This window comes from Anarrhichthys ocellatus, unplaced genomic scaffold (assembly GCF_004355925.1).
Source record: "Anarrhichthys ocellatus isolate YVR2014 unplaced genomic scaffold, GSC_Weel_1.0 scaffold19, whole genome shotgun sequence".
NCBI classification, from domain to species: domain Eukaryota; kingdom Metazoa; phylum Chordata; class Actinopteri; order Perciformes; family Anarhichadidae; genus Anarrhichthys; species Anarrhichthys ocellatus.
The window spans coordinates 6,424,019-6,439,118 of NW_022280049.1; the positions used below are offsets into that span (position 1 = coordinate 6,424,019).

The following is a 15,100-nucleotide window of genomic DNA, read 5'->3' on the forward strand; positions in this document are numbered from 1 at the left end:
GAGAGAGAGAGAGAGAGAGAGAGAGAGAGAGAGAGAGAGAGAGAGAGAGCAATGTGAAAGAGAAATTTCTGAATGAACAGTATGATAGCTGTGTGGGAGTGGGAAGGAGGGGGCTGATACACTGTGAAGCATCATGAATCATTACCCTGTGATTGGACTTGCTTGCCTGCCACTGTTTCTCAATGGCCTTGAAAGGGTTCGTGTACAAAGTAGCAAAAAAGTTTGATAAAAAAATAATATTTTGGACAATCAACATATCTGAAATATAAAAAAACTGCTTGAATTCACAAATATGAAATGAACAAACAACATAGAAAACCATCTCGATAAGTTTATTTCATTTATTTAAATTGCATTATACAGTTTATTATTCCTGCGACTTATATAGCTTAGTATGTACCCATATTTCAGTTAAGAATGTGTTATATTTCAGCACTTGTTTATGTTTTTGTAGGCGATTATTCAAGTTGGACTGAACCTCGCTTTTAAAGGTCATATAAGGTACAACAATAGTAAAAACATTAGGTGAAGCTATGAATATTATTAACATCAATAGACACAATCTGGAAAAGGAACACAACTTTAAATTGTTTGCATATATTTTCTGTGGATCAGCCTTTTCTTTAGGAGATGTTTGAAATGGAAAGATGTTGATATATATTTTGATCAGGAGAGACAAATCAGATGAAGAAAAGATAATTGTTTATTATTAACAGACGATTTGTGATGATAAAGTCTTCAGAGTCTTATTGGCCTTATAATCTTTAGCATATGTCCAGTCATTTCCATTGTGGACAAGTCGCTTCTGTTTGTTTTCAGAACCATGGACAGCGGATGGTGGGCTTTAAAAACAGTTGGTATTTGAGTTTGCTCATGAGTATCTCTTGTGATTTAGACAATGAGGGAAAGAGGACTGCAAAGAGGAAATCTGGGACAAGTGTGCCAAGACATATTCTACATAATAACTGTTACAATAAAGGACGTGGTGTCACTGTGACAAGTATTTGTTAGCATCAGAGACAGAGAGTATTAGCCTGACAGTGAAGCAGTTTGGACAGCAATTGTATCATGAGAGGCCAACCCAAGCTTCTGCGTTACCAAAACCAGCCCCTCTGATCAGTCCCACATGGCTCAGTACGAGTGTCGGGAGAATCGTGGAGGCAATTGGTGGCAGTCCTCCCCGGGTTAGTCAGCGGGAATCGTTTGTTACTCCCCTTCGCTTTGTCAATGATTTGCTTTCAAGGCTAATTTGGAAATTCTTAAATTGTGTGTGTCTGTGTGTGTGTGTGTGTGTGTCTGTGTGTGTGTGTGAGGTCTCTGAATGGGGTCTCTACTGAATGCATGGCTGGTTGAATGACTGAAGGGGAGACAGATCGGTGAATGGGTGGGCAGTGGGCGGTGAGGGTAAGAGGTGGGGGTGGGTCAGTACGGGACGGATCACAGACTCTGAAGGGCTCCCTCTTGAAATAATGTTCTGATCCCTGGACTGGAGAAGCAATCCCAGTAATTTGGAACCATCAACATTTGACAAAAAAGAAAAACCTTCACGTTCAATTAGCATTTAGCACCATGGACAGCACACAGGACTAAACTATACCTTTTACTTTGTCTTTACAATAAAAGAAGCTGACTCTTTTGATCTTAGGTTAGTATGTTACAGTGAACATGGAGACAAACCTTCACTGCAGCAATCTGGCTGTGGCCTTCAGTCTGTATGAGGTAATGTGTGATTGGCCTGTTGGGACAGAGCACTAAGCCTGTCCAGCCTTTCAGCACCATGGACAGAGACCGGTCCATAATGTCACCCCGCTGATGGTGAAACGGTCGGATGGGGCCCATCATGTAGATGCATACTGTGATGAAACGGCCTCTCGTACATTTTCATTATCATTCCAGTCATCTATAGTAAGAAAAACCTGTCCACATGTCCCCTATATGACATTATATTTCATCCATTTCTCAGCATGGACAACAGAAGGCTTTCTGACCTCTAGCGAAGGGCGCACATGCCTCGGACAGGGAGGGAAAGACGAATCTTATGAATGGTTTGATTGATGGATACAGAGATGGAGGCAGGGGACTGATTTGCTGTGGAGGGAGGGGGATCCTTGTGGTCACCATAAAAAGCCTGAGCATATTGTGTAAAGCTCTCTTTTCATTGGTGGAGATGCGTTCAATGAAAAATGTGGTTTTATTAGCTGTAGCTGAGCAGGATTGGCAAAATTATTTGGGTAGAACGTCTCTCCAGCACAATACCCACAGGTTGGGGGAACTGATGCCCCCACTTGTTGCCTTATAGAGTCGTAAAACTGTACAGTGTCCCACAGAAATATGAATGAACTGCAATGACTCGCATAATAGTGTGGAAAATGTCAGGTTTTGGGTGTGCTCTCCTGCGGCGCGCAGCGAGCGCATAGATGTCTGAGGACATTTAACGCTAAACGTCTGGGAACTCTGAGCTCGCCTCGCCATGCCAACGAATCCATTGAGAGAATTTCGCAGCGTTAGTCATCGCAACTATCCGCAGTGTGTGTATTAGTCGCCTATAGCCTCTCTTGCACCTCTCGCACCGGAGATCCACAGTGGGCGCGTGCAGGGGCTTGGCTACAGACGCACTCCGTGTCTGTGCACTGCGTGTGCGATTTTCTCTCTCGCACCCACACCCGCAGAGGTTTAACACAGTCGACCAGCATGGTCACATGCCGGTTGGGTCGGTGGCGGTGTGCGCTGGGTGCCCGGGTCATTAGGGTGTTTGCGCAGGACGTGGCGATCCGACGCCAGTGACCGGGCAGGTGATGTTTGCTCACGTAAGCCTCTCGCGTTTGATGAGGGGCGCAGGGGACGCGGCTGGAGGGTGCGCGCTACTGTTGCATCGCCTCACCGGATAACCGCTGCTATCTCATCCTGTCAGTCTGTTCCACCCCGGTTTTCTTTTTTTTTTTTTTTTGTAATTTTCTTTTTGTAATTTTTTCCTGCCGACTAACGGGGTTTACAGGAGTCGATCGAAATAAGTGGATAAAGGACCTGACCTTGCGTGTGCGTGGAGTGCGTATCGTTTCTTGTGATTCCCCTGTACGCGCAAGCTGCTTTTTTCATTCCAGAGAGGCAATGCGCCCACCCATGCGATGCTAGCCTATTAGCTAGAGAGAGAGAGAGAGAGAGAGAGAGAGAGAGAGAGAGAGAGAGAGAGGGAGGGAGAGAGAGAGGTTTCAGCCCTGGATTCGAGAGGAGGCTAATTTACGAGTCTTGTTTTGCCTTTCAGGAAAAGGGGAGATAAGAGGGGGAGGGTGGTTGGTTGAAGGAGAATGCAGCAATCACATTTTTAAGCATGCAGAAGCGGGCCGTTTCCGGTTCCTAGGCTGGTGTGTCCCCCCATCCGAGGCCAGCAGCCGTATGGGGAAAGCAGCGGCAGACACAGATGGCATGGACACTTCCACAAGGTCTGCCGCTCTGCCCTGCCTGCTCTGCCGGAGCCCGTTCGCCGCCGTCTCTCTCTTCCAGCTCGCTCCGCCGCCCAGCAGCACTGCAGCACAGCACAGGCTGACGGCATGAGGCTTGATCCAGTACATTTCTCCATGCTGGTCATCGGGGTCTCCTTCGCCTGTTACGCCCCGAGTCTCAACTCCCTCCAGGACCAGGCGTACCGATCCGCCGTGGTCATCGAGGGCGAGGTGCGCTCCTCCCCGGAGAACGTCTCCTCCCGGGAGCCCTACAGTGTGAATGTCAAAGTGCTGGACGTGTGGCCCGTCAACAGCGGCGGCCTCGAGAGGGAGCAGCTCGTGACCGTCGGGGACTTCGGTTCCGAGGCCCCGTGCACCACGGTGGAGAAGGACCACAGATATATCTTTTTCATGGACCCCACCGCGGAGCCCTTGGTATTCAAGGCATCTTACGCCCCTGTGGACGCCAGCGAGCCGGAGCTGAAGGATGTGGAGAGAGTGTTGTGCGAGGACTGCGGTAAGTTTAAGGCTTTTCCGTTACACCTGCCATGCACTCACACCGCACCGTAAGGGCAACTGAGGCTGCCATGGCGATGCAAGGAGACGGTCGCCGCTCTCTGGCGGCGCGTGCACGTGTGCAGTCTACATAGTGTGTCAGCGTGCTCACATATGCATGCGCGCGAGCCGATTGGCACTTCGGTCCTCCATAACCCGGTCACCCATAATGAAATGAGAAGCGTGAGAGGGAACGCGTGTGTGCACGTCGGTGTGTGTGAGAGAGACATAGTTCAGCTCTTAGTTAACCCTAAGTTAGACCCGGGGTTAAGCCCCAAACAGCAGGTTCCTTAGACAAGATCAGTGGATACTGAAACTTCCGTGTAGGAAGTAAGATCAGCATCATCACATCATTACAGTGAAGTAGTCTGCAGAGTAGTCTCCTGTGTGTCACAGAGAGGGGTCGTTAGGCAGAACATGTGATGAGAATCAGGGACATGAACCTCATCTAGAGGTAACCTTTTCCAAACTTTGAATAGTTGCCTACAGTCAGTATTCTATGTCAAATCCGTAGCTGCTTAATATCAGTTATGACAGTGTTGACTGCAGTGACAGTCTGTGGGTGGTGGTAACTGTTCAAATACCTCAACTTGTTTCAAGTTTCCATCACATCTGCAATTGTGGGTTTTTCTTTTCTTGCAGGACAACCAAAAACAGAAACTTCTTTACCACTTCCTGTTTTTGAAATGACTCTTTTCTGTGAGTGGTGGCTAAAACTATGTGCAGCGGCTGGCCAGGCTTGTGAGAAACTCTGTTTAAGTTATTGTCATCAGAATGTCTTTAATAAATGAACAATCTGAACCTGACACAAGAAGAAAAAAAGAGACTGTGATAAAGATTGTGCTCTTTTTCTCTTTTCTTTCTCACATTTCCCCCGTATATTTCTCTCCGACATGGAGAAAAAAAAAGTCTTGAATTGACCCATTTTCATAGCAAAGGTAAAAGAAAAGGTTTAAAATCAGGGTCAGCTCCTCAGCTCAAATAATACATAAACTGAGCCGTGTGAGTTTTGTCTATATCATCCAATCTGCTACTTACAAAGGCTGAGGTCTCTTACTTTTTTTTTTCTCTCTTACAAATTCCTTGTAAGGACAATGCTGACTTTATGGCAAATCATCTCATTTATCCATTCCATTTGTGTTTTCAATATTTAAAGTAATAAACTGCTTTTGATACGATGTAATTACAATGTTAAAGCATCTGCTTGTCCCGTGTCAAACGTGGTAGAAAGACAGGAAGTGAACCACTGCTTCACAAAAGAGAAGGCAATAAGATCTTAACACATTTCTCCAATACAAGCTTTAATATCACCACTGTAAACATTTTGGGGTTCATCGTCTCTGTTATGTGAATGTGAGGACAAAACCTTTTGAACAATGAATCATACGAAGGCTCTTTTTCCATTTTGAAGTTCTTACTATCCAGAATCAACATCATTTCCATGCAAACCACCAGTGTGTGTACAGGGTTGAATCCTAAAAGGGAAGTAACTCAGAAGTCTTCACAAAGGGTTCATCCGGCATTTGAGCTAACAACGTGATGTTCTATTTTTACCTCCGTGACATACTAAAATGATCAAGTCATTTATTTATGACTGTGCTGTTGCAATCAGGCTTCCGTCTAAAACACATTTTCTAGCCAGGGATAAGCTCAGGAGAGGAGATACCCACTTATGAGCTGAATCACCCCATACACACACGCACACACACACACACACACACACACACACACACACACACACACACACACACACCAGAAGCCAGAGATAGAGAGAGAAACACAACCTAATTAGACCCTGCACAGTGTGTGGTGACACAGTAGACCCGCACTGTGGCAACCAGAAGCCTCTGAATGTCCACAGCATCACAAGAACACAAATGTGGCTTTCCATCATCGCCTCTGCTAATTTCCTAAGATTGATTTGGATTCATCTGCCAAAACTAATCACAGAAGTACAAAATCTACGCCCAGAACGAGGTTAAAGGAACGCTAAACACAGACGTATCCCTTTTCAACATTATTTACCCATGTTTAACAACAGGAAACCAACATTCAAACATTATAACTTGTTGGAGCACAAATGCAGCTTCAAGTGTCTACTTGTATGCGTAGTACATCTCAAAGTCATCAACTGTCAGTGAAGTATTTCAAAATGTTCCCCCTCTGCAAACTCCCCCTCCCCTCCCTCAGTTGTAGCTCACTCACTGGCTGCTCTGACACTTTTCATTGGGTGGATGCAGTGATGTCAGGGTGGATGTTTAATGAGCTACGACCGAGCAGGACTCCTGGCCAGGGACCAGACTGGAGATGTGCAGGAGAGGAGACTGTAGGAGAATTTCCTTTGAGACAGAAGTTACTGTAGCTTAAAGATGGGTTGGGGTAAGGGGCGTGCCAGCAGACACACACCCTGAGCTTAACCAATCCCAAACCTATTCTAAACTCAGCCAGCCAATCACAGCCCCGCTGCTGGAACACCCACTTCTGTACACACTCCTATCAAATAATGTCAACATTCTTATATTATAGTGGTGCATTTTTCATTTTTTTCACGATTATACTGTAAAACCTGCGTTTGGGTTGTATGGAGCAAGTTCTTATAATTTGTTTTTTACAGACAGTTTTGTACGGTTCTGTGTGAAAATGTTATCTGACATTTAAGAAACAGTTATTTTAATGTTTGAATGGTGTGAACCAGCCAGGTGGAGGTACACCTGTCCCCGCTTCCTCTTTCTTTTATTTCATTTATACATTTTTTTAAAGCACTGCATGGAGTGCAGGTTAAATCTCTGAGCTGCTCATCCCCCTACTCCGCCTCCCTCTCAGATCTGCTGACCAATCACTGCTCTCCATTCCAAGCACCCAGTTAAAAACTAAAGGTCAAGCATTTTTAGCTGTCCCTAAATTGCGGAATATTTACTAATATACTATGGGCCCTTGCGTCCCGTCTCATGACTAATCTCAGGTCTCAGGTCAATCTCTTAATTGACCCATGGCTAAGACCCGCCCCCGCTGCTATTCCGTCAAGCTGTCAGAGCTGCGTTACCATGGAGCCCACACTGTCACTAACCACATCACATGGCGTTCCAGACAGAAGACAATGAATTCAAAGAACAACACTGTTCCTTTAAAGCCATGTAGGTCTTTATTTACTGTTACAATCATGAAAATCATGTCCTTTTAGTAGCTAGCGTAGCATTGACATGCTAATTCTAGGTAATGATGTGCTAACATGTCCTGTTATAGAAACGTATATCTCCTTTTGACCTCTCTGGGTAACGAGTGTCACTATTACACAACGTTTAACTAGCTCCAAATCCACTAAACCAGCCTGAAAATGAGGAGAAACGATCGCATGAGAGTCTAGGGAGCAGAGACGGTTAGTTGTTGGACCCTGGTCAGTGCTGGCTGATATACGCTACGATTGACCAGTCTGCGTTCAAGTGCCAAACACAAAGAGGATAATACATAACAGTAGGCTACAAAACCATTAACACTTACTGTGTGTATTCCGGGAAAAACCACAGTGCTGCTGTTTCCGTTTGTCAGTTTTACCGTGTGGCAAAAGTACAATCATATAAAACAATAAAGCAGCATGAAAACAACAAAAGAGTAGCCTTCTTAGCTATACTTTGTTCAGCTTACTTGCTATGTTTGTAGACTACCAGCACCTGTCTGATTTGTTGAAATTTAGAGAACTGCTCTAGATATTTCTGCGCTACATGATCAGGTAAAAGCCACGTTATGTCAGTTTTGACATAATGACAATGGTATAAATTGCTAATATCTCTTTGAAACAACTGACTGTCTCAAGGTGTAATTCAGACTTGCCAGCGAATGTTGACATTTACAGCAAGCTACGGCTGTGCAACGTTAGGAGCACATCCCTCGTTGTGAGAGAAATTATGAGACAGTAGATATTATTTATTTATTTTGCACTGTAAAAGATAGCAGAGCCATCTTCCCAAAACAGCCAATGTTGTGGCGAGAGCAGTGAGGTTTCTCACTACTGTTAATGTTATTGAGCGTGCCATAGCTAACACCGAATACAGCTTGATGAGGCAAAATTGCGAATCAGACTGGATGTCTGCAACGTCTGATGTGAAAGAATGGAGTACAAGCTAACATAGAATTCCAGGCTACAGGAGTTGAGTAATTGATAGGGAATCTGAAACCACATGTAAGTCTCCACTGAGCTCAAGCGGCCTTCACCGCCTTTCTCTCACTACTCTCTCTCCGTTTCACTCAGAGAAAGCAACTGAGTTGTGTGTGTGTGTGGACGGCTCACACTCTCTCTCTCTTTTAAAAGTACAAAAGCAGTCCTGTCTAAGATCCCAGGCAGTCTCAAGCGTGATGTAGGTCTTCTCTGATCATTGCTGCTGGCGTGCCTTTTGAGATACATTGAGTTTTCTTCCAGAAATAGCTTTGTCTGATGCCCAAACATGCTCCTGTCACTGATGCTGTATCTAGTGCTGCATACCTCAACTCTCATGCTCTCACCCCCCCCCATGCTGTAGCTGACTGTAGCTGAAGTATGTGGTTCAGCTTAAGCCTGCCCTCCTGTCAGTCAGCCACACAAAGAGAGACAGGGGGGGAGGGAAATAGAGGGAGAGATCTTGAGCTTTGATATTACAAATAGATGCCGCAATATTGCACATGTAAAACTTCCGATAATAGCAAGGGCCCTTTTCCACCCCACTGTTAGTGAGGACACTTAAGTTCATGGATTGTTTTATCGTATCTAGAATGTCTAAAAACAAAGTCACCGCCACTCTGTAAACCTTACCTTCGTCTAGATCCTCACGCTTTTAGTGTGACTAAAAATTCCACATTTTGGGAAATATGCTAAGATTTTAAGCTAAGATCTATCACATGTGCATCGGAGTCAGCTGAACCACGTCGGATAGTTCAAAAATATGCCCACCAACGTCTATAAAGCTCACCAATCTGCTTTTGTGTAACCTACATACTTATATATACCTAAAAAAAAGCAATTTGTGGTTTTAGGGGGAGTTACTTGTTGGAGTTGCGGTGGTTTCACTAAGTCTTGTTGTCGCAGTGAGTTTGCCACGTTTGGTTCCATTGTACCTGAGCAGACACCAAAACCAAAACCTGCATTCACCGACTGTATCTGCCAGCATGTGCTATAGCTGCAGACAAGGCTGTGTATCGGTACTTGATACGAAATAACCCAGTAACAATCAAAACTTCTCAGTCAATCGATACCTGCATTTGATCTTTTTTTTGTACCCAGATCTAGAAAAAAATGACTTTGTTTAAGTGAATTCATTTGTTTACGTTTTGCTCGCAGCCAATCACCACAAGTGTTCTTTGATTTAACAAAGATTCAACACACAAGATATTTTGTGTTCGTTGATGGCTTTAGTGGTGTGTGTTGGTGCATTTCTGCTCCGTTTGGAGAGAGTCAGGCTAACTGTTTCCCCCCCGTCTAGTCTTTATCCTAAGCTAGCCTAACTGACCTCAGCTCCGTACTTATTTTAACACTGACGGTGGTGTCAAGCTTCTCATCTCACTCTCAGAAACACAGTGAATGAGCACATTCACCTTCAGAATGATTATTGTCACCAAGCCTATGACATAGATCTCAAAACTCTCATAGGATCAACCAAATTGACGGTTATGATTTCTTGCTAAATTGGAATGTATGTTCATGTAGTTGTGTGTGTGTGTGTGTGCGTGCATGCGAAATGTGTATAATTATGTATAAGTGGTATCGAATGCGTAGTGTAATTGCAGATTAGAGTGCATGCATATGAGACTATGTTGACTGCCTGACCCATGCATAGCAGACTGTGTTTGCAAGGGTGTAACTCCAGCACCCTATCAGCAGCAGTATCATTTTTCCGGGCTAGCGTGCAGCGCTGTCTCTCCGCTCAGACTCACATCAGTGTGTACTGCAGCTGGAGGGCAGAACCGCTGGGGCATTGATCTCCAAATCCCAGAATTAGGAGATTTTTGCTCTGGCGCAGCATGTCAAAAACAATCCTTGCCACACCCTCGAACAAGTCATTAAACCGTCCCCTTTGAATTTAAGCTTCATCGTGGCTTTCTTTGGTGCGAACACCTTTAGCTCTGCAGTGAACGATTGTCTCCATTAGCCGAGGGATGACAGAGAAGTGTTTGTGGAGCCGTAACAGAGCTGGACCTGTACATTTACATGCCGCTCTGTGCATCAATCACACGTACACACGTTGTGTGTACTGGGAACAATACTTGGTGAATTCTTTAATTAAGAGGCATTCCACCTTAAACCAGAGAAAAGGTGGCGCTCCGACTAACATACATACGGAACGTTGATATGAATTTACATGCAAGGAGAAGCACTGGTTGAATCAGTGACTTTACAAAACTCTGTGTGTGTGTGTGTGTGAGAGGTCTCTCACATGTCTGTCTCATCCTTTTCCCCTCTTTGTTGCGTTATCTGTGTCTATTTCAGACACCCTCTGTGTGTCTCTCTCTCCTCCTTTCTCTCTCTCTCTCTCTCCTTCTGTCTCTCTCACTGTCCTTGTCTCAACAGAGCATTATACCTCTATACACACACACACACACAAACACACACACACACACACAGCCATGCCAGATAGCTGTTACTGTTGCTGCTGCGCTGCAGATGCCCCAGTGTGCTGTCATTAGCAGGGAGATCTGGGGCTGCTATAAATTATGCACACTGAATAACAGAAGGCTGAGGGTTCCTCCCCTCTCCTGCATGTGCGTATATATATATACGTATGTATATGTGTGTTGTGTGTGTGTGTGTGTGTGTGTGTAGAGAGAGAGAGAGAAAGGATGTACTGTATATGCCATGTTTTTGCTCATTTATGTACTACTGACAATACGCTGATCAACTTTTAATGTCGACGTGTGTGTATTAGCACGCTTTTCTGCACACGCACGACTGCCTAACTCATGTACATGTCCTTCGGATATGTAGCATATATAAGAGAGTGTGTGTGTGTGTGTGTGTGTGTGTTCTTACTTGTGAATAATGTATCAACACTCACCTATTTTTCCAGCAGTCAGCCTGAGTAGAAAACTCTGACACATGCCTCTTAAAGAGACCAGCCCCAGTGCCACATGGCTCTGTTTGTGAATGAGATAGGTCGTTGTGTAACCCCACTTACACACACACACACGCACTCACACACACACACAAACGCATGCAGATGCACTGCACACATCACCCACACACTAATGCGGCTGCCGCTGCACACACCCTCCACACTGCATCAGCAAAATGTCTGTTTCAGCTCGGATGGATTTGGCCGCTGCCCCCTCTGTTTCTCTGTTCGGATTATTTCACAGCAGAATTAGACGAGACATCAAATTCAGAATTGAATGATTAGAAACATTCGCGCCAAGCACTTGTCAGTTGGCGTTCCAGATAAAGCATTTAAAAAATGTTTGCTTCTGTTTTGATAAATCTGAGTCGTCCTTCTGTTGTCTTGGAAAGCCATTATCATCTTTGGCATTCTTCTCCACGAGTAGCTGTGCCCGACTGAACGCCTGGTATTCATGAAGTTGTAAAAAAGTTTTCAACTGTCACTCCGGTTCAGGCTTCATGAGCAACAACTGCTCTGTCTCACATCCAATGTGTTTTTAAGCAAGGAATTCAACTAATGCGGCCGTCCCTCTGAACTTCCATGTAAACACGAGGAATGGTGGAGAATGAGTGCTCCGCAAATATTTTTTGGGCAAGAAAAGAGTTAAAACATCCCTTTGGTTCGATATCGGGCTATCTTGGGCTCCGAGAGGCGTGGGCTATCTTTATCTCTCTCTGTTGTGGTGATCTTTGATGGTGACAGGTGGAATATCTTCATCTGTCTTCCAGATGTCCTCAGCCTCTCTAGATGTTATCTCTGATCTATTATAGGCTTGTGGTAGATACTGTGTGCACTATGTGTTTGTTTTTGCATCGTTGTACGCTTCTGGGTGAGCAACATAGCTTTTGAGAAGTAGTGGATCTGCATTTTCTTTGGAGGGATTGAGAAGATGTTGGCACTACATTTCATATCTTATGAAATAATATTTCGGCTTCTTTTTTAGGTTGGTTTGGAGATACTGAAATTTCTATTTTGGCAATTATGCTGCAAATCCAACAACTTCCATTTTTTTCATACCCATTGGCAGAAAATAAGGAGCTTGTTCCTCCAAGCATGGCTATGAGCGGATCTGGCTCCCAAAAGCCTCTGAGAAACAATGAAAAATGCTTTTCCAATGTGTGTAAAGTGTACTGCTGAATGAATGTAAGTACTGATCACAGACTTTGACATACAAAGACATTGATTACAAACAGGTGAGACCTGCTTCTGGGCCATTCATTTGCTACAGCCAGTTAAGTTATCTTTATCCGTCAAATTCACAATATTTGGAATAATGCATCCACAAGCAATTGAACAGATAGTGTTAAAATCTTTTTAAGGTAATTTAAGGTAAACGGTAAAATGATATTTCCACTGTGTTTCACTATGGCCAGTAGTAGGACCAGGTAGGACGTATCGGTAGAGAACATTTTCAAACGATACCATCCCTAGTCACGCATGGTCTCTTATTAATCAACTGAAAAGGACAAAACCCAACTTAAAAGTGAGATGCTGTCACTTGAGCAGCAGTGAATAAGCACCCTGTCCAGTGAAAGTTGGACTCACTCGTAATACATCTTGTGTTGCTCTTGTCTCTTTAGTATAAACCATCACAGGCAGACTGGCTGATAAAGGAGCAGGCAGTCGTCGTTATACAGAGGTTACATTACAGGGTTTCTGGGAAATTAACTTCAATTATAAAAAAATAAAAAACCCTCTCACTGCTATTTGATGCTGCCAACATGCAAAGTTGCCAAGTGCAGATTTAATCCTCAATAAACCTTTGTCAGCGCAGCGCATTCATTTTAGTGGATGTGGAAATGCCGATGGGGATTCAATGTGCAGCAGTGCCAGTCAAACAAAAGGCCAAGAGGCTATAGTGAGACTTCGCAATTTTGTGTCATACTTACTTACATAATGGAGACATTTCTGCCTCAGAAAAATGTAAAGAAAAATGGAAGTCAAATTTAAATACGCACAAAGCTTTTGCCTTCAGGTGAGCCTCATGAACAGCGTTTTTCTCTCCTAACTATTTTTTTACGTCCATGCAGTCAACAGTCTGCGAAACAACCCACACATGCATAGGACAAAGACTTGGACTTATGTACATGTCATTTTTGAAATTACATTTTAGTAATTTCCTGCTAGCGCGTCTTCCTCAGCAATTCATGGTCTCAAACACTTGATTTTCTTATGTAAAATGTATTCATCAACCTCAACCCATCAGTTTTTACAATGAGTTCCATATGAATAAGTTTATATCAGAGAATATCTCACAACTGTACGCACCTACACGTTAGGCGAAAGCAGTCTCCCCCTTCTACAAAGACACCACAATAAGCTGATTCAGATCTGACTTTCTTAACTTGTGTCCATCTAGTAGAAAGACATGACTGAAATTATTTAGTAGGCTGTCACTTAGGCTATCACTCAGGTTGTTATTCCAGGGTCTCTAGCTACTGTACATTTATACCTTCAAATCAAAGTTGTAAGAAAAGTGCACACCCTCATTTCTACGCCGACGTTGTTCCAGGGTCAGGCCGAGTGTGAACTAAACTTAAGTCCTGAGCTGTGAGGCCGAACAGCACCTGACTACGGTTTATTAGAAAGTAGTGCTGAGATCTCAGAAGGCATATTACACCTCTAGAGAAGTGCATTCAGTAGAGTGCAGACCTCCGCTGGCTTTTTCTGCAGCGACCACTATTGTAATGTTTGATTGAATGAATACAAACCACAATTGCTCCCCGTCTAGACCACAAGCTTATCAGATGCATTGTTCATGTCTCATTCAACAGATACGCTCTCATTTTAATCTATGCAGCTCTCTGCACCAGTTCAGCAGTTCGCTGTATAGCGCTTCCTGTTGACTGTTGAACGCTTCCTCTGAACAGAAACTGTCAGCCCAGCTGTGTGTTTGGTTCCATTAACTGTTAGCTGTTAGCTCTGTTAGCTGTATGGGCCCCGTTAGCTGTTAGCTCTGTTAGCTGTTAGCTATGTTAGCTCTGTTAGCTGTTAGCTATGTTAGCTGTATGGGCCCCGTTAGCTGTTAGCTCTAGTAGCTGTTAGCTTGATATCAGAAATGCTAATAAACATCTGATATTCAGGTGTAGCACAAACATAGAGCTGTGTGTGATCTGGTTAACAGCGGAAACCGATACCGTATTTACAAAAGATGTAAAATAACAGCTGCACACGTTGACAGAAATGGGACCAAGCACAGAGCCCTGGGGTACACCACAAGAATGAAATCTCAACATCTTTGTCTTTCAAAGCTGCAGTAGGGCATCTTCTTCTAGCAGGGTCTTTGTTGGTTTCTCGAAGGGGCAGTGGGACATCATTCTTCTGTAGAATCTGCAGCCCCTCATGGAGGACGGATGTGATCAATGCTTCAATCCTCTTATCAGGAGAATTGTGTCTGTTAGTCTGCTTTACAAGCCTGCAGTTAATGGTGTGTCTGCCTGTTGAGGGCGGAAGGTTGATGGGAGAGATGAGAGGTGGGAAATGTTGGGGTGAGGCGTGGAGGATAAGATATGGAGGGAGAGGTGAGAGAGCAGGATGGATGAAAACAGGAAGGAGGCAGAGGTGTGAGAGAGAGAGAGCGGAGGGAAGATGAATGGGTGAGAGGTGAGAGAGAAGAGAAATAATAGAAAGTGTTGTGGGGGTGAATAGATAAAAGGAGGACAGGTGGGGCACAGAATGACTTGCACACGACTCCCAGAAAAAGAGAAGGAGAAAGGAGAGACAGAGAGAATAGCTTTTCCCCACCAATCTGCCCGCAAGCCCTTCATTAACTATTCATTACCAACTCTGCACATCCTCCCTATCTATCTATCTATCTATCTATCTATCTATCTATCTATCTATCTATCTATCTATCTATCTATCTATCTGTCTATCTATATATCTATCTATCTATCTCAACATCCTGCTTCACCCTATTTCCCCATATCACCCTCTTCTCCAGACCCACAACTATCACACACACACACACACACACACACACACACA

At 44.2% G+C, this 15,100-nt stretch overlaps 1 protein-coding gene across 4 annotated transcripts in view; it reads left to right on the plus strand.

Moving 5' to 3' along the window:
• Window positions 1-923: 923 nt before the first annotated feature.
• Window positions 924-15,100, plus strand: part of nrg2b (neuregulin 2b) — a 66,016-nt gene continuing 51,839 nt past the window's right edge. For all 4 annotated transcript variants that reach the window (XM_031857648.1, XM_031857651.1, XM_031857649.1 and 1 more), the window contains exon 1: window positions 924-3,957. In XM_031857648.1, coding sequence (XP_031713508.1) covers window positions 3,549-3,957 — 409 coding nt within the window. In that variant the 5' untranslated portion in view covers window positions 924-3,548. The remainder of the gene's footprint in view (window positions 3,958-15,100) is intronic.